The 20,848-nt window shown below is 41.8% G+C and overlaps 1 protein-coding gene across 2 annotated transcripts in view; it reads right to left on the bottom strand.

Moving 5' to 3' along the window:
- Positions 1–20,848, bottom strand: part of WDR70 (WD repeat domain 70) — a 140,567-nt gene that overhangs the window by 102,965 nt on the left and 16,754 nt on the right. For both annotated transcript variants that reach the window (XM_063128140.1, XM_063128139.1), the window contains exons 6-8: positions 12,755–12,814; positions 8,483–8,616; positions 1,739–1,892 (exon numbers count right to left, since the gene is read on the bottom strand). In XM_063128140.1, coding sequence (XP_062984210.1) covers positions 1,739–1,892; positions 8,483–8,616; positions 12,755–12,814 — 348 coding nt within the window. The remainder of the gene's footprint in view (positions 1–1,738; positions 1,893–8,482; positions 8,617–12,754; positions 12,815–20,848) is intronic.

Below are 20,848 nucleotides of genomic sequence, written 5' to 3' on the forward strand. Positions count from 1 at the left end.
ACTGTCACTTGTATCCCATTATACTTTCAAAACCACTCTGCAGAATTAACAGAGACAAGGAACGCATCCAGATGATCATACCTCAGCTTAATAAACTGAGATGCAGCCCCTTCACTCTTTCCTTTAAACCAGGATTAAATCAGGAAGTCTCTAGCTAATCACAGTTGCCCTCAAAACTGTGGTTTAAGATTCTGGCTTGTTCTGAACCTGGTAAGTATACTTTCCCAGCTCGAATGAAACAGGAAACTATAGTTAATTATAGACATCCTGGTTTTATTGCAGCTCAAGTGAAGGAGAAGGCTATCAATGGCTACTAGCCCTGATGGCTAGGTGTTACCTTCAGTATCAGGGGCAGTAAGCCTGTGTACACCAGTTGCTAGGGAACATGGGTGGGAGGGTGCTGTTGCACCATGTCCTGCTTTGTTGGTCTCTGGTCAACAGCTGGTTGGCCACTGTGTGAATAGAGTGATGGACTAGATGGACTCTCGGTATGATCCAGCATGGCATTTCTTATGAAGGGGATGCATGCATGGGTAAAAGGCTCATTCATATATTGTCTTAATAAGCTGAGAACTGGTCATCAGAACCAAAACAGTATCTCAATTTTTTGCAAGTTGCTATGGAGGAAGTTTTAGCAACTTATCTATTACTAGGTGCCATATAGCAAATATTTATTAGGATCACACTAAATCTGTCCTTTGATTGCAGTCAAGGAGAACACCGGCATTATTTTTCAGTAAACCAAGCCCAACAAATTTGTAGGATGTTCCGGGCGTTGGGGGGGGGGGGGGCAGGGAGGAAGTAAGGAAAGCCACATCTGCTCGCCCAATGTGAAATTTCATTCAGTGTGCTCAACGGGCCCACAGAGCTTTCAATCAGCAGCAGCAAAAGAAGACACACCCTGCAATGATATTTAAGTAACTTACTATAAAGCTCAGCATGAGCTGCAGGACAGAAAGAAATTAGATGATGAATTTGGGGTTGCTGCCCAAAATGGCAACCTGAAATGAACATGTAGTAATAATAGAAGTATAATGTAGATTATACATTATAGTTCGGACAACACAATAACCAATGGCCAGTTAAATAGTCAACAATTAGTTAAACAAGTCAACAGTTAGTTACTGTGTTGGGACATTTGCACACAACAGTTGGTTATTCAGCTGAAATAACCAATGTTGTGCAGAATTTATTATTTGAAAAACCATTGGTTATAGTGTCATGTGTCAGGCACTGTTGACTATTTCATCACACACAGATGGTTATTTTCGGAGACTACCAGGTCCCCAGGCAAGAGCAACCAAAGTGGCAGTTGCCACTCTAGTCTTGCCAGCAGAACTCGCCATGGCTGATGGGAAACCAGCAGGAAGACTGGGTGGTGGTGGTGGTGGGGATGTGTCGATCAAATACACCGTTGACTAATTGTTGACACGATGCTGGCCTTAATCCACATGACTGATTATAATCATGTCATGCGTGGAGTGCCCCCTTGATAATCCACCATGGAGTTGACTATTAACCCACTATTAGCTATTGTGTTGTCCAAACGCAGCCATAATATAGTATAATGGAATACAAGACGTAAAGTGGCAGTTCTTGGGATTGTCCTCTGTGCCTGTCCAGGGGTTGCTTATACCTGCCATGCAGATAGTCACCCCATGATTTGCCGACCTCCACTGAGGATAGGGAAAAGGTCCATAAAAGCACACTGCTTAAGCCAGGATTTTTTTCTCCTTACCTTGGTGTTTGCCATGTCTACAATGTACTGGTCTCCCTTTACACACTCCATTACAGGAAAGCCATCTCGGTCAAGGACCTTAGCTTGAGAATTGCTCGCAACGACAAGAATCACATCCCCTGTGCTGCTATACTGGAGAGACTTTATCTGGTGGCTGCAAAATTAGTGAATGAAATTGTCAACTGCATCATCGTTTAAATCATAAATGTCAGAGAATTACAGCAATTTTTTAAAAAAATTAAGCTCGTTTCCTAAAATAACATAAACGCAAGAAACATGCATGGCCACTTTTCAACCAAGAAATATATCCTTGAATATATATATATTTTAACAAATGACAACCCTAAAACCTGTACCTGTAAAACATGCTAAAATCTGTAAATTGAAATGGATTGAAAGATACATTTATCAGACAAATTAGTTCCAACTTAAAAATGAAGGATTTTTAAGACACTTGTATTAGCAGCACATCATGCCATACAGATTGTCTAAAATTTACTCAAATATTGTTAGTAACTGTAGGCAATGTAAATTTAATTTAGGCAGACTTTATATATATTATTGGAACTCTCCAGATGTACAAGGATTTTAGCAGAGAGATTTGGATAAAGGTTAAAAAAATGATGCACTATGATGTGCCATTTTGCCATAAAGATAAACTTGTTGGGATATCTAAAAGGGAAAGTTGAAACAGTTGTATTAGAATTATTATTAAATTTACTTAAAGCTTAAAGAATCTGCATAGCAGAACAATGGAAGCTCATATAACTTTATTGATTAGCAAATGTTTAGGACCTTGCATGATCAATAAAAACTGACTCCCTCTCCTCTCAAAAAATGTATTCAAGGAGACAATTTAATAGATTTATTGAAAGATGGTCTTTGATTATACATCTCTGGAATAAGAGTTTTCAACACAAAATGTAACTGAATGTCTTTTTTCATGCTGTAAACACCGTTTCTCTTATTTAAGGGGGTGTTTCTTTCGTTGTTGCTGTTTGTAGAAGGCAAATATCACCTTTTCATGTTAACTATGAGGATTTTAAAATTAGAATATGCGTTTCAACATCTTATTTCTTTCATGGATGTTTATGCAATCATTGTCCAGGTTATAACAATATTTTTTAAAAAGTTATACCTGTTTCAATTCAAGTACACAGTCCATAACCCACCAAATGTCCTACACATACAGTAGAGTTCACAACTAGGCTTTTCTATGGCACCTCCTAGCACCATATTCCACCCATGTTACCTTCATGCGGCAGGGTCTTGCTATTTACTGTTTTACTCTGTACAGCACCATGTACATTGATGGTGCTATATAAATAAATAATAATAATAATGATAATAATAATAGGTAAGTTTACTTCTTAGGGGGGGAAAGTTTACTTTGTAAAGTCAGGGGAGCTTTTTGTGGGGCGAGACTGGCTGAAGACTCTAGTGCACATGGGAATTCCTGGATCACATCCAAGATCAATAAAAAAACCCACTATGTAATGCATTGAATGCACACAATTAGAGCTGCGTTATTCGACATCTGCAGATTAGCAAACTCCACAGTATGATGGAAACATGTTTGTGCACCCTCTGGAGAATTCATTTATTCCCAGTGTAACCACCTACATGCAGAGGCAGATAGTACACAAAATTAACATGACAGTAATTCAAATGGACAAACAGCAAATCATCCTAAATTGTGGGTCACTGAGCAATATTGAAAAGCCAAACTCATTCAAACCTGCATTGAAAATACAACCTTAATTAGTATTGGGCTAATTAATATTGTATAGGCTTATTAACCAACACTTATCATGTTTCATTGATGTTGCTGTCTGACTCAATACTAGATAGAGCAAACTCTGCAAGGGCGGCAGTCACTATTCTAGATCAGCTATCTGAAATGAAACGTTTGATCTTAGGTGTATGACCAAGCAGCATCCAGAAATACATTCCCATTAGCAAATCACCAAGGGGAAAGGATGTAGCTCAAGGATAAAGCACATGCTTCGCATGATAAAGGTCCCTGTTCCTTGGCAGGCCTAGAAAGGATTTCTTCCTGAGACCCTGGAGAGCCACTGCCAATGAGTGTAGATAGTGTGGAGCTAGAAACAGCCAATAGACTTGGTTATCTCTACCCTTTAAGAGTGATAGTCACTGAAGAGAACTAGGAAACTTTAAAGAAATCTTGGGTTTTATGTAGCTGGTGGCCATTTTTGTGAAAGCACTGAAAGAATGGCATTGCCCTGCTCCATCTGGGATTCTGTTGTCTGCTCTGGGCAGGAGGCATGGCATGGACAAGCGGCACGCTCACAGCTGAGATAAGAATTAATTTCAGGACCAAGGACAGCAATCCTGGTGCTAGAGTACTGACACATTACCCCAAGAGTAACTAGAAGTAATTTCCAGGATTTATTGCCACGCTAGGACAATTTGTCCGGAAGCTCTACCTCCTTTGGTGCTGCATCTGGATGTTAAAGGGTCAGCAGCCTTTTCTTCTAGGCATTGGCTTCTCCTGGTGAGTGAAAGCTGAAGGATGAGGGGTGGGTTGAAAGCTACTCCTCAGGGTCTCCCGTTCATTAGAGAAGTTGAAAGAGGAATAAGGGGGCGCTTCCTGGGGGCACAGATAGGATCTGAGATCTGAGGTAGTAGACTCTGGACCAGGCACCAGTTCTGGTGCCTCCTTGGAGTCACCGTCGCTGGAGACTTCAGTCTCCAAAGGCTCCTGACCCATGACAGGTGTAGATGAAGGAAGAATTTTGGTTATTCCATGACAACATCGGATGAAATACAATGAATGTACTGTTTCAGACCAGAGGTTCATATGATATTCCGTGATATAGCTTTGGCTGAAAGGTTCTTCTGCAGATCTGATCTTGAGCAGAGGCCAGGTTTCTCAGGAATCAAAATGGAAAGAGATCAGCATCATGGATGGCTCTGAATGATGCTGGGGATGGAACTAGAGAGAGTTGTCTGTATGTTGCTCCAACAAGGAATAGAGCAAAACTGAGAGTTAAATAGAAATGTAGCTGCCTTTATGCTGGTTAGCCCCATGAGGAGCCTGGCCTGTTTTACCAGTCTCAGGCTGCAATGACATGGGAGTGGCTGGAACATGCTAGTGTCCTCATGCCACCTCTTCTAAATGAAGGGCAGCTGACTTTTGGGGTCTTTCTGATGAACTGGGTCATGACGGCTTTCTTTGGCTGAGTCACATTTCTGAACCATTAACTCTGGAGCTTCCTCAGAGGACAAGGGGTTGGGATCCTCTGAGGATGAGGGTTGGGGGTCCTAGCTGATGACAATGAAACAAGTTATTACCAGATGTCTGTACTTTGCTTCCCTTGTTAATGAGTCAGTTATTAAAAACATACACATTGATTTAAGAACTTAGAACCTGGTTCTGTTTTCTGGCCAATGTGTTATTTACCTAAGAACATATATTTAGTGATTTAGGAATTTATAACAGTCTTTATTCCAGCATCATATCTGTATGTATTTGAGCTACTAGATTTCTCCTTGGGGTTGAGAAGTAGTATATAAATATTGATAATAAATAAATAAATAAATAAATTGTATATTTGGATTTTATTCCACATAAATTACATATAATTGTTTAACTCTATCAGTTGTTTGCTCTTTAGAACTTTGTGGTTGTCTTTACTTGGAATCGATTATTATTATTATTATTATTATTATTATTACATTATTAAATTATGCCTTCATTTCGTCTTGGATGATATTTTCTACATGCAGTGAGAAAAGCAGAGGAATGTACAATGAAAGAGTGAAAGCTTGAAAACTGCTCCAAATCTCATCATGCATACTGAGAGGGAGTGGAAGGGATAAAGTAACATTCAAAAAGGCCCAGAATCAGCCACTACTGAACTTCCAAAGTTAAGGGGATTTCCCTAACTCCCCTTTATTATTCTTAAACCAGAAGATATGGGTAACTTCAAGAGAATAGAAAGTGACGAGCATTTAAGATCAGGACTGCCAAAATACAAAAGCCAGCATCGGTCCAAGAATTAGAGAGCATTTACAACATTCGGTGACCCTAGGAGAACGTTCTTGACGCAGAGAGATGAATAAAATGCATATATCACAGTTCTGTTGATACTTGTTGCAGCCAAGTATTAATGTGGGGGTAGGGGGGGAAGTGGGGGTTGGAAGAAAGAGTACATGATATGAGTACATGCACATGCGGCTTCAAGGGAAAGAGGCATGACTTATTTGGAGCTCTCTCTTTTCTTCTTTAAAAGCCATATATTAAATAAAACATTCAAGATTAATTTTTTTCCACCTTTATAGAACTTAAGACATTTAGGATGAAGTCAATAAAGTTAGTGAAGTTTCAGGACATGACACGTCTTATTTTATTAGTGAAGATTAAAACCATATCATCATCATCATCATACTGGAGTGAAATTAACCATTGAGAGTGCAAGCTGTGATGGTAGACATTATCTGCACATGCAACTGCATTTTGTGTTGTAGTGTCCCCTTTCAGAAGGTGCGCCATCCCTACAAAGCTACCAAACTGCTCTTTAATCTGCTCCAAGTTCAACAAGGAGTTTTGAGGATTTGACGTGAAAGCCATAAAGTGGAAGATGATACCTGCACATGTGTACTTTCCCTGCCCTACCCTACTTCTCGCTGTAAAAACTTCTCATAGAATAACTAATAGCAATCCACATTTTCCCCACTTTAACACCAGAGCCATGTGGCTCTACCTTGAAACCATCAGGTTTAATTCACTAGTTACGTCCAAAGAGAGTCTACAGCTGCATTCACTAGGAATGGAATACTGTGTACTAGCTTCATGCTTGCACACACTGTCCTTTCACTCCCATTTGGCTCTTTCCTCCAGCGCAAACAGCTAAACAATCCAGAAAGTGTTTACTTATTATGTCATCTGAATCTGAGGTCTTGGCTTGTTCCACCCTTTAAAAGCCAGGATTGTACACCAATTTGTTCTTGGGTTATGAATCCTGCTTATTTGGGAGCAACAATCTTGCATTCTGGGCTCAGACAACCTGCTAAGAAAATCAATGCTAAGCTGCTCACACTAGTGGGAAGAGCCAAGTGGGAGGGAACGGGCAATGTTCAACAGTACATAGCTCAATTCACAGTAAACCAAGATTCGCTAGAAATTTGGCTTACCAATCTATGTGAATGCAAAGAGTTTTGCAACTGGCCAAAAATATTTCTGCTCTCATTTTAGAAGCTTCCCCAGAATCTTCCCCCAAATCTATCCTTAGCATCGAAGAAACTGCTGGGGAACCCCTCTGACAACAGGTACATCAGTGGAGTAAGATGCAACAATCTGTGTCTCAAAAGAAACCACAAATCCAAATATTTAATTGATCTGTCTATGCACAACTACCTTGACTTTAAGAGAAGAATGCAGGGATATGACATAAGCCACCGTAACTAGCTTCGCCCTAGTAAAACTTCAAAGTACACATGTAAAGGATTGCTCAAATGAAAACACACGTTCTGAACTTTTATTAGACTTATCAGAACTACTGCTGTTAAAATTATTTCACTTTATAAAATAAAAATATGGCAACATATTCTGCCGATGTTTCTAAATTTATCAGTAAATATAGCAATAAAAATGTACAGGGTCATGGAAAATGGAGAGATGCAGAGTAAAGGGTGGACAATATGAACAGTGCCAAAGAGGGCTATATTTGAAATATTTCCTAGCTCCTCTTCAAACTTAACTCAGCCAACTATGAGAATTGCAATATGTACTTAAAAAAAAAAAGATGCTCAGGACGCAGAATAGCCAATAGGCTACACAGTATAATAGTGATCAAATTACAAAATGGCCCATCCCAGGTTAACAAGAAACAAATGAGGCAGAAATGTCTTGTGCTATTACACTTCCATGCATGTGAAATATCCTCAGGTATAGTAGTACTTGGGGAACACACTTTAAATACTCTAAATGTAACTTCCAATTCATTTCTACCATGTATGTCCATGTTCTCTCTATTTCCTGCCCTTCTCAAAGAGCCACAAAATGGTGGAAATCCATTGGGGCCTGTTCGGACAACACACTAAGCCATGGTTAGGCCACTAACCTTTTTGCAGGAAATGGTTAGTGAGCGTGTTTAAATCGTAGTTATGTAGCCACCAGAGTCAGGAATGGTTCACACGACACACTAAATCATGGCTCACATGACACACTAAGCCATAATGTTTAGCTCAAAACGCTTAACCATCATGATTTAGCATGTTGTCTGAACAAGGCCATCATGTGATCCACCAGAAGTCACATCACAACCAACAGTGGCTTAAGTCTTCAGTATTCCAGTCTTAAAAGCAATCTTACTGCTTGCAACCTCACTGTTCAACACAATTCCATTAAGATTTCAAAGGTTGCTGTTTCTGAATTCTTATTGTTCATTTCTGGAATTTTTGTAGTAAACCAACAGAGAAGAAAACTAGAAACATACATGTCAAGGTTTCTTTTCTCAACGCCTGGCACCAATTTTTGAGATGCTGGGTCTTACTTTTCAATATAAATACATCGAAGGAAAAATGGGATATGAGAAAGTGATGGCAATTTTGACACAGAGGCTGGATAGCCACTTGGCAGCTGTTGGACCCGAAAACCCTCACATATGCCGCACCCTTTTATCTCAAGAATGTGTGGTTTGGGGAGAACTGACATACTATATACTGTAGTACTTCTACTAACTTATCATTAGTTTCTGCAGGGATAGAATCAGGACATACCATTCACACGGCTGCAGAGATCGAAAAGCCTGAAGAGATGCATCCATGCCAGCAAAATCCCAAAATCTAACATCATAGTCATAACCTCCAGTTATCAAACGGGCACCTGAAGGATCCAATCCTAAAGCAGAGACCTATAAAGCAAGGTAAACAAACAGTTACATGAACATCTGATGAGTGACTTATTCAGCGACATCTATGTGTGTCCCATGTCAGTAGTTTATCAATATTTTTCATTGGATTGCATCCAATGCTGTATAAATACAAGGACAACCCCCTCCTCTGCACTGTAGCCCTCTAACCACTCCCCTGCCCAGCCTCTCCTGCAATGGAAGGGAGCAATCAACCCAAATCAAGCAGACAACATGTGTGCGCCGACCACCTCTTGCTGAGGCTACGAAAGTTCAAACAAAAATGTAATTATTTTGGAAACATTTTGAGTGGCAGAAAAATATCAGAAAGAAAAGAGGCTTCTGATGATTAAATTATATCCCTGTTGTTACACTCATGCGTCTCTGCAGGATTACTGAAACTCTGGTCTTCTGTTTTCAATCAGATAAGCAGGAAGATAAGGAACAAGACAGAAGATGATAAAAGGAAAGCAAAGGCTGGGGAGGACAGAGTTAGCTTAGCTACAGTTATCCACACCCTGGCAACCTGTTGGCTGGATTACTGCAATGCTTTTGCAAACCGCCCAGAGAGCTTCAGCTATGGGGCGGTATATAAATGTAATAAATCAAATCAAATCAAATCAAAGCGTTATGTGTGGGGCTGCATTTGAAAACGGTCCAGAAACTTCAGCTGGTCCAAAATAGGTTGTTAATGGAGACTTGTTGATATCTTCATATTATGCTAGTGTTTGTGATTTGCACTGGCTTCCATCCCATTTCTGGGCCCAATTGAAAGTGCTAGTATTAACTTTTAAAGCCGTAAATACTCTCCTCTCACATGCGCCCACCAGGTCCCTTTATCATTAGATACCCTCCTCCAGATGCCCTTGCTAAATCAGATAAAGTGGGTGGCTACTAGAGAGAGGGACTTCAGGAGTAGCACCCCGTCTGTGAAATGCCCTCCTCGGAAAAACTTGCCTGGTGCCTACATTATGCTCTTTGTGTACCTTTGAGTCTTCCATGTGTTTTAGTCCTGCAGTTGTTGTATTTTAAAAAATGTATTCTTTCTAGGTCCAGCTTTTTAGGTCCAGTATAGAAATGTTCATAATAATGGTAAATTATTGTAATGATATCCGCTCCTTGCAAGAGCAATGCATACCTGCTACTCATATACACCCGAGGAGCATGTGTGCATGAGCTTGAGAAGAAGCAAGACAGCTGCATAATCTATGGGAGGCAGTCATATGCATCCCATTCTAGGTAATGGATGTGCTTGGCACTGCACATGCCTGTACTGGTTGTGGACAAGGATTTAAAGCTGAATTGCTAGTGTGGTGTAGCGGCTAAAGGGTTAGACTGGGAGTCGGGAGATCCGGGTTCTGGTCCCCACTCGGCCACGGAAACCCACTGGGTGACTTTGGGCCAGTCACAGGCTCTCAGCCCAACCTACCTCACAGGGTTGTTGTTGTGAGGATAAAATGGAGAGGAGGAGGATTATGTATGGCGCCTTGGGTTCCTTAAGAGGAAAAGAGGCGGGATATAAATGCAATAATAAATAAATAAATAAAGGCTGAATTTAGATCTCCATGGAGATCTACTCCCACCTATGCAAGAAAGAATGGAAAGTGCCCACTGTTCCTTAATTTACTTCAGATTCTTTTGAACACAATATCAAAATTTCTGTTCCAAATTATTCTACATTACTTTTATTTTTCTAAAACAAATGTGACAGCCTTTACTACTCCCAAGTTTCCTTTTTCTGGCCAGCGCCATCCGGCCTATTCATCGGTGACATCAGCCAACTTTGCAAATAAGGCCATTATAAATGGATTGCGCTATACTTAATGCCACAGAGGACAAAACCACATTAGACAGTTGCTGTGTATACAGCTGAAGCAGCTGTAAATTGCGAGTACAGAAAACATGACACTCGGAATATCTCGGTTGATTATGTAACACTTTCCGCTGCTCACCTCCATGTCAAAACTGTCAGGAGAAAATTTATTCCTGCAGTTTCATTGGGAAAACCACTCTTGTTACAGTCAAGGCAACTGGGAAATTAATTAGGGTTTCTGGAAAGGATCTTCAACGTGGGAAATCTTTTCTGATATTTCTCAGCTGCACAGGAACACAGTAATCAGCAGCTTAAATTCATTAGTTTGAAGAGATACAGATGGGAGTCTTGGTGACCTGACCTTACAGGAGAGCTGGAGAGGAGGCCTAGGGAGCAGTGTGAGCTCTTAACATCTTGCCTTTGGGCAGCAAGTCAAAGAAGGGAGGTGGGCAGCAAGCACAGCAAACGTGGCTTGGCTGTCAAGGAACAGTGGTGCAGTGTTAACTACTGCGCAAGCAACTGACTAGTTTATTACGCAGCAGGGAGGATGGATGGGAGCACTGGCTTTCGGTGAAATACATTTTAGCAAAATTAAGCCACAGATTGACAAGACTACAAAAACGCATATTTTTAAGTGCTATTATTATCATGGGACTGCCATTTAGCAGCTTGGTCTTTCCCCATCATATAATCCTATACTGCTCCAAGAATGCACATATGAAGGACTCACATTGCCAGTTATGAACCAACCTGAACCCACCTGGACACTATGATCAACATCAGAGACTTTCCTCCATGTTCCTCCTCTAAGGGAGGCTTGGAAGGTGTCAACAAGAGAGGAGGCCTTTGCTCCCCACCGAGATCCGCCTGGCACCAAACCTGTCATCTTTTTGCACCAGGTTAAGAGGACTGTCCTCTACTCCTAGACATTTGATGCATATGATGGGCGATTTATGTCAGCTGTTTCTATCAGGTCCAGTATCTAATTGTGAAGGTCTTAGCTGTTTAAATTGTTTTGTATGATAGCTGTTTAAATTGTTTTGTATGATAGAGAATTTATATTATGCTTTGATTATCTTATGATAGAGCTTCAGCTATTGGGTAGAATAGAAATGAAATTAATAATACTAGTAATAGCAACAACACAGCTTCCAATCCCCTTCCATGTCCAACACAAATTCCTTTCCTTACCCTTAAAGCTCTTCCTTGCTTTGTTTCACTTAGTTTTTCTTCTTTTGCTGCCTCTGCCTGTGACCTCTCCTCCATCAGCTTTACCACCCACAGCTGCCAGAAGGTCTTTTCTTCCAGATTACAATTCCTCCTCTCCCCCCCACACACACCTATGAACATCATTTCTTCCTTGGACAAGTAGATGGCACTTGTCTGTTTTAGATTGTAAGCTCCATTGGGACAGTGACCCATCTGTTTTTGCCAATGTAACCACAAAAATGGATGACACTGAATAAATACAAACCATGTGAATGACATCTCATGTGAATGACATCTGGCTATTACCATACTCGTGAAACAACATGGGAGTGCACTATGCGACAGTGGCTCCCATACTTCTGAAGATTGTATGAACCAGCGCTCAGTAGGAAAATCCCTACTAAATGGTGGCTTTGTTCCAGGGTTTATAGACTCATAGAGTTGTAGAGTTGGAAGGGGGGGGTACAGGAAACCCAGAGCTAGAACATCCCCAACAGAGGGCTGTCCAGCCTCTGCCTGAAGACCTCCAGTGAGGAAGAGCCCACCACCCGTCTAGTTAATTGGTTCCATTGCTTTTCTCATCAAGTAGTTCTCTCCTAATGTTCAACTGAAGTTGAAACTTCAGCCCTGTAACTTAAGCCCTTTAGATCTAGTCCTGTCATCTGGACAGCAGAAGTCAAGTCGTTGGATTGGATACAAACTTAATCAAACTCAAAGTAGACCCATTTAAATCAATGCAATGTCTACTCTGGGCATGGATCTACTCTGAGTAAGTTTGGATTCAATCCCTTGCTTTCTACTACATGGCAGCCTTTCAGGTATTTGAAGAGTGTATGTCGACCCTCAATCGTCTCTCCCCAGGCTAAACTTTAGCAGTTCCTTCAACCTTTCTTCATGTGACTTCTTTTGTATTCAAGCTACACATATTCCTGAACATACCAAAACTGTTCATGAGGATCATGCCTGTTAGGTTTGTATGCAGGTAATACACATACATATGAAAAACACTGCACCTACTGCAAATTAACGGACAATTTAATAAGCAATAATGAAAAGCGCTATATCCAAAACAGTTTTTATCACAATTGCTCAAAGAAGGTGAAATGCCAAGACGCTTACTGTTTTTGTTCCATGGTGCAGTGTAATTTCATGCGAGTCAGGAATCTTCTTCATAGGATCCTAGCAAGGACAATATTGTTAAGAAAAAATATTCAGTATGCATATAAAACTTGTTTTTCCAGCATAACAAAGGCAAGAATAGAATAAAATCTACAAATGGAGAAATAAATGGATCCCCACAGAATACTGTCAATGCAGTCCTATACATTCTATAAAGAAGTAAGTTCCACTGAGTTCAATTGGGCTTGTTCCTAGATAAGTAGGTATAAGTTTGCAGCTTTAATTGCTTCTCTGTTGCCTCTCGCATAATGTTGTTTTTTCTCCTTCTGCAAATAATGAATGCAGGTTTTGGTTCCGATTGTTGTTTTTAAGAATTGAAGCAATTACTCAAGAATATCATAAAAGTGCCTGGGGTGTGTGAAGGGGCAGGGGAAGGAGGGGTTGCTTGATGGAGACTTCAACAATTCTCGCAAAACAATTTTGCAAGTTGCAAAAGGAAAATCCATTTTGTTATGGCTTTCTGCTGTCAGAACTTTGGTTTTAAAACCAAAACGTTTACCCCACTCAACATACTTGCAAGTATGACTTGTAGCATAATTAATGACACCGTCTCAGTGGAACAGATAAGATAGAAACATACTTTGCTGGTAAACCCTTATTTGAAATGGGAACATGAGAGCATAAGAGCTATTAGATAAACTATGATTATCAAGTAATGCAATGACTAATAAAGATGTTATGTTGTTTTCCATCAAAAGCATTCAAGTGCCCAGCAGATGATGATTTATGTAGATGACTCTTTACCCAAGGTTCAGGAGGGAGTAAATGATTGGCCAATATTCCCTTCAGGTCAAGAAAGCCACCCCTCACTCAGAGTCTAGCCACTGCTTGGAGACAGACACACACACAAACACACAAAGAAATACTCTGCTGCTACATCACCTGCTGGATTAAGAACAAAGCCTATTATTATGAAAAGAAAAGAAAAGAAAGTATGTCAATTGACATACTCTCATGCATCCTTACATAATAGGTTCATTTATGCATATCGCTCCATACTTTATATACAACAGACAATTATTGGTGACAACAATGGCTATTTTTCTAAGCTTAGGCCAAAACCATGCTTGTTGCAATCAAAAGATAGAGGCTGCGTTCAGACAACATTGGGGTAATAATCAACTCGACACAACAAGATAATAATCAACTGTGGTGTAGATTAAGATCCGCATTGTGTTGAGTCCATGCTTTGACTCATTCATCCCCCGCCCTCTCTCCCCCCTCAGTCCTCCCATTAGTATCCCATCAGCCACTGCTGTCAAAAAACTATCCTGCCAGCTGGACTAAAGTGGCAGTCACCGCCACTTTGACCGCTCTTGCCTTAAGACTCTGTGGCTGATGAAATAACCAACGGTGCCCTCCACACAACATGATAACCAACAGTGGTTCAAATAGCCAACTATGCACAACGTTGGTTATTTGCGTTGCATAGTTCAGCCAAATAACTAACAGCTGGTTAAAAAAATTCTGCTGCACAACACGATAACCCACGGTGGGTTAAATAACCAACCGAGGACTATTTAAACCACCATTGGTAATCGTGTTGTCTGAACCCAGTCTATCTCAGGTGTGCTGAACGCCTGGGAGCAACATTCAAATAGTGGGCAAAATGGGTAGGGACAAATACCAAAAATATCAGAATATTTTAGCTTAAAGCTATTACTGATGGTAACAAAGCCATAGGAGAAGCATTTCACCCTTTTACAATGGTGGGGGGAACTGTAAGAAATCTGGGAAGCCACCAACATAAGAACAAAAGAAAAGCTATGCTGGTTCAGGCCAAGAGTCTATCTAGTTCAGCATTCTGTTCACACAGTGGCCCAACAACTGCCTACAGGAAACCCACAAGCAGAACATGGTGCAATAGCACCTTCCCGCTAATGTTCCCCCACAACTGGTGTACATAGGCATACTGCCTCTGATACTGGAGGTAGCATACAGCCATCAGGACTAGTAGCCAGTGATAGCCTTCTCCTCCAGGAATGCCTCCAATCCCTTTTTAAAGCCATCCAAACTGGTAGCCATCTTGTGGAAGCAAAATCCATAGCTTAACTATGCACTATGTGAAAAAGTACTTCCCTTTTTATCTGTCCTGAATCTCCCATCTATCAGCTTCAGGGGTTGACCCCCGGGTTTTAGTATTATGAGAGAGGGAGAAAATGTCTCCCTCCTTTCTCCATACCATGCATAACTTTGTACACCTCTATCATGTCTCCCTTTACTAAACCATCAGTGTTTGAGGTTAAAGGAGTAGGGCAACTTGGAGACTCTCAGAGGACCGGGTCTGGCTCCCAGGGCTGACGTTCTGTATCTCTGGTCTACATGCTCAGATTCTATTATTTCAACTAAGAATCCAAGGAAGACACTGACAATTGTATCGGAGTGAGAGCATAAGAAGAGCCATGCTGGATCAGACCAAGGATCCATCTAGTCCAGCACTCTGTTCACACAGTGGCCAGCCAGCCATTGGCCAGGCATGAAAACACTTGTGCAAGATCCCTTCCGACTTTAGACCTATATTGTGTCAGACCATTGGCCAGGACACTACACTTACTGGCATCACTCCAGGGTTCCATAAAGGAGTCTTTCCAAACTTATCTGGAGATGCTGGGGATTGAATTTGGGACCTTCTGTAAGCAAATCATGTGCTCTACCACTGATGGCCCTTCCCCGTATTCCTAACCTATAGATTCTACACATCAGCCTTCTCCAAACTGGTGTCTTCCAAATGTAATGGATTGCAATTCCCACCATCCTCATTAGCTGAGAATGATGTACATCTTCTAGGGAGAAAACCCCTCTTCTGTTCAAGAACTCTTCTTTCTCCTTCCTTCATGAACTGAACTAACTTCTTACTATCTTGGGTGGGCAAGCTGGATGTGGTTGATCTGACCTGTCTAGGTACTCAGTGCATCACCAACATAGATTAGAGGGCTGCAGGGAGGGTGCATTGCCATGGTTTACAGGACTTCCATCTCTCTCACCAGGAAACCTTGGAACAGGCCTTAGGGGGGTTGCACCTGGTGCTAGGTCATACAGACAGACTGGGGATGCTGCTAGTGTACCAACCACACTGCTGTCCAGTGACATCCCTGACCAAGGTGGTCTCCACTGTGGTGTTGGAAGAACCCAGAATGGTAGTTCTGGGTGGACTTCATTTTCCATGCGGAAGCTGACTCTGGAGCTCCAGCTCAGGACTTCATGGTCTCCATGATAATTATGGGGCTGCCTAAGTTTGTCATTGGCCCAACACATGAAACAGAGCATATCCTTGATCTGGTCTTTGCTTTTTGCCTCACACTTTGAAGACAAAATCATTTGTCTCCGCAGTGCCTGCTATGGCTTCTCCTGGATCAGGATAGGCACTAGCAACCTAAAGACTGGACTACTGCAACCCGCTTTATGTGGGACTGTCCTTAAGGCTGGTCCAGAAGCTGCAGTTAGTGCAAATTACAGTAGGGAATGTGAGGGAGCATTCAAAAGTGTTTTGTCTACCTCCAGCCTGAAGTGGTACAGTTTGTCCTACAACCTCATCCGCCTGTGTAAATTCAGATTCTGAATATTTATTTGAAGTGGTAAAGGGTCATGGGCTGTGGTTACTTGCCAAACGATGAGTAGTGCTAGAAATTTTCACATGTTTACAATGCCGGGGCATCCCAGGATTTGGACAGTAGCAGGATGGTGCAGGGGTGGGGAGGAGAGAAACTAAGAGGACAAGAAACTGGAACACTGGGGGGGGGGGAGACAGGGCAGAGCAAGGAACAGGCAACAGAAGAATGAGTTCTAAATAGATGCATTTGATCAGACTGCCAAGAACCACCACCACTTGCTTGTAAAAGGACTGCTAGGAGCTCTATGAGGAGAGACTGAAAGAACTGGGCATGTTTAGTCTGGAGAAGAGAAGAATGAGGGGAGACGTGATAGAACTCTTCAAATACTTGAAAGGCTGTCACACAGAGGAGGGCCAGGATCTCTTCTCGATCCTCCCAGAGTGTAGAGCACAGAATAATGGGCTCAAGTTACAGGAATCCAGATTCCAGCTGGACATCAGGAAAAACGTCCTGACTGTTAGAGCAGTACGACAGTGGAACCAATTACCTAGGGAGGTTGTGGGGTCTCCCACACTAGAGGCGTTCAAGAGGCAGCCAGACAGCCATCTGTCAGGTAGGCTTTAAGGTAGATTTCTGCAATGAGCAGGGTGTTGGACTCGAGGGCCTGGTAGGTCCCTCCCAACTCCCTTCCATGAGGTTGTAAAGAAAAAGAGCAGAAAAGCTTAATTAGAGGCTCTGGGCTGGGCCAAGGAGCCCTTCCCAACCTGATGATAGTAAGTGGCATTTACAACTGCCACCTGCACAGCATAAAAATGTGCAAATTCACCCTCGGAATTCCAAGAGCAAGTTGCTGAAAATACATTCTGGAGAGAGAACATGAGCTGTGCTGTCCAAGGGATTCCAGAGTTTTAAACAAAGCTGTTTAATCAAAACAAAAATTAAGATAACAACCTCCTGGGACATGCCTTGGCATTAACATCTCTTAAAAATAGCCAAATATTTATGAAGAATCAATGTGACCCCATTCCATTTTAGTAACACCAAACTTCCTACATTGTAGAATGTACTATAAATATCTCAAACCCGCCCCAAAAATGCCTATATATGAACACAATTTCAGATGCAAGTGGAGATGATTCCAGTGGTTTCGTTCCAAGAACTAGGAACACCAGAGAAGAATATTTCATGGTCCAAAGGAAAACATTTAGGTAGTGTAGCGTAAGGAGTAAGGAGTTCTATGACAGATGGCACTCCTTCAAGCATTATTACCATAAGCCTGACGAATTGCTATAAGATATTCTTGTGCAACTTAGAACCTCACATCATTCCCTCTGTTCCCAATGTTTGTAGGCAAGTGCTGCTGCTTATGAAGACAAAATGGTACCATCTGTGCGAAGATGGAGGTATCAGCAGGCTTTGGGGAACCCCAAAGTTTGCAAAAGTACAATAATTTGTTAGGGGGGAAAACAACCGAGGGAAAAACCTCAAAAACAGCCTTATAAGGAGTGAGCATACGCAGTGGTCATGGGACCCTGACTGTCTGGAGTGGGTGAGGAATGGAGTATCCCTGAAGATGAACAAGAGCACTCCAAACTGCAATGTTTTTCGCAGGTCACACTTGTTTCTGCTATTACAGGACCAATCAGGAGCTGCCCAAAACAGAATTTCAGATATCGCTTCAGACATCATGCCGTATCATACCATACTAAGTTTGAACTTCCTTGTAATTAAGTTCACCGCTCCTCTTCACGTCCCCAATTATGTCTAGAGTATAAATTCCTCAGATGGAAGTCATAAGAAGAACAAGTGGCTCCATATCCTCAACCTAAAATGCTGAGCAACTGAGTCATCAAAAGAACAAGCAAGTTAGCCCTGCGTTAATAAGGAGCTTTTCCAAACACACTGTCCGTACACCTCCTCCTCACCACCGCATACGACATGCACACTTCTGAGAATGCACATAAAAATCTGTAGTACTTATTGGACATATTCAGATGCAACAATCCACCACAATTTATTGTTATAGCAAAAGTATGCGTCTTTGGCTGACAAAGGAGAAGATTTAAACCTTTTGTTCCAGGGCAGTTAAGAAACTGCGGTTGGTTGCTGCATCTGAACTCAGCAAACACACACTTGATAGTCTGGCTTGTGAAACTATTATCATTTTTTTTATTTATTTATTTATTTAAGGATTTTTATGCCGCCATTCAGCCAAAAAAGGCTCTCATGGCGGCTTACAAAGGTATTTCTTGACAGTCCCTGCCCACAGGCTTACAATCTAAAAGACATGACACAAAAGGAAAGGGGATTGGGAGGGAGGAGGGGGGGGAAGGAAAGCAAATTCAGGCACTACAATCTTAGTTGGAAAGTTCAGCAGTTACAGTTGACAGCAGGAGGGAGGGGGCTCTCAGCTGGAGCTGGACCCAGGCATGGTGGAGAGGTGCCTGGCTGCTGCTTCCTCCCTCACTGGTGGCCTCTGCAGTGACAGTTGGTAGCAGGAGGGAGGGGGGTCTCAGCTGGAGCTGGACCCAGGCATGGTGGAGAGGTGCCTGGCTGCTGCTTCCTCCCTCACTGGTGGCCTCTGCATTATCATCATCATCATCATCTACATTTCTATACTGCCCCATAGCCAAAGCTAACTGGGCAGTTTACAAGCTTTCCTTTGTTTTCCTTTCCTCATGCTCAAAATGGAAATTGGAGCACATAAACCAGATGCTCATGTAACAATAAACCCAACATGGTCTGTTATGTGTGAACCAGGGCAATATTATTACCTCCAATACTGCTCTATTTCTATCTAGTGACAGACAGAGAATTCTCCAACCCACATGCAGAATACTTCATTCTTATGATAATGATTTCAGCAGGCGGCAGCAGAGGGAGATGAAGTGGAAAGCGGTACACAACCATTCTCCATCTTTCAATGCCCAAATCTCTATCTTTTTTGACAGCTTTTAATGCTATGCATTCAATTATACCCACTACTTTTATTTATCCTCCTGTTTTGCTTAGTTTTCATAATAATAAAACATAGATACAGCACTTTCAAATGTTCAAAGCCCTTCACATACAAAAAAACCTGGAAGGTAGATCATGACTGTTATCCCCATTTTACGGATGGGTGGCCAAGAATGGCTTGTCCATCTAGCTAGTTTATGCAGAGGCAAGATTTGAACCAGGGGCTCAGTCTTTTAATGTGCAATCCTGTGCATCTTTGCATGGACAGAAGTCAGCTCCCAGCATTTCTCAGCTAGCATGGGTGGCTGGGGAATGTTGGAAATTGTAGGCCTTTTTCCTGTCTAAACATCCATAAGATTGCACCCTTAGTTGCTATATTTCTCAACTCTCATAACCAGGCTGTATTCGTTTTCCATTGTGCACTGTAAAATCTGATTTCTTTCTAGCCCCATTAACTTATATTAAATCAAAGTTTGGAGTGGACATAAAAATCTAATCTAAAATGCTTCCAGTCTCTACTACAGTTCTACACTGATCAATACTTTATATAACATCAAGTCTGATAAGCACCCTTCTCCTGTTTTTTCAAGCACAGCTCATACTTGGCTGCAAGTAGAGTTTTCCACTAACACTGATCAAAGCCGGGGGGAAAAACAATTACGTTGCATTTATGGACAGGAACAAGCACAAGAGGAAATGGTTGAGACGTTAAAATGAGCTGAAGAGCATGTGAGTCCCAGTTAAAGACACAGGGATGACCATAATGTTGTCAGCAGTTATAAGCAGTTACAAGGCCAAAAGGTAGATATGAAGATGCAGTCAAAAGCAAGATGAACTTTTGCGTCACAGTAATTCTCAGGATTTTGTGTTGCCTTATACCGAGTCACCTGCCATTTATCCATCTAGATCGGTATTGTTGACAATGATTGGAAGCAACGGCTCTCCAGGGTTGCAACCAGGACTTTTTCCTGCCCTACCTGGGACCTTCTGCATGCAAAGCATGTGTTCTACCGCTGAGCTATGGCTCCTCACCCTTCGGGTTCCCTGTTATATACGCTAGTCAAGAAACAGAACAATGGTTCTTTGCAATTGATGTCGGCAAATTAAAAGTGGCAAGGATTTCTCTCGTCACACGCCTTTAAGTGCTGTTGAGGGGTAACGGAGTAGTTCTCACTAACAACGGATGAGATGGTGACACTGGTGTGGAGTGGAATAGTTTCTGCTGCCACATTTTCCCTCCTTGAGGAGTTTTCCATTTTAAGAGTATTTTCATAAAACTGATAACATGATAAACAGACAGGAGACCAATCAATCCAGGCACTTTCTAAGCTATAGGTGGTGTTTCTCCCCCCCAAAAAAAATATGGCCTAGCCCTCTTTTCAAGTTCCAACCATTCATTCCATCATAGCATAGAGTAGAGATGTGATTACAGGTGGTGGTCTCATTTCAGCATCATGCTTCCTCTGGCCCTTGCCTCCCAATCTCCACATGATCAATAGAAGGCGAAAATGGGATCTATGCGCAC

This window comes from Elgaria multicarinata, chromosome 6 (assembly GCF_023053635.1).
Source record: "Elgaria multicarinata webbii isolate HBS135686 ecotype San Diego chromosome 6, rElgMul1.1.pri, whole genome shotgun sequence".
Lineage (NCBI taxonomy): Eukaryota > Metazoa > Chordata > Lepidosauria > Squamata > Anguidae > Elgaria > Elgaria multicarinata.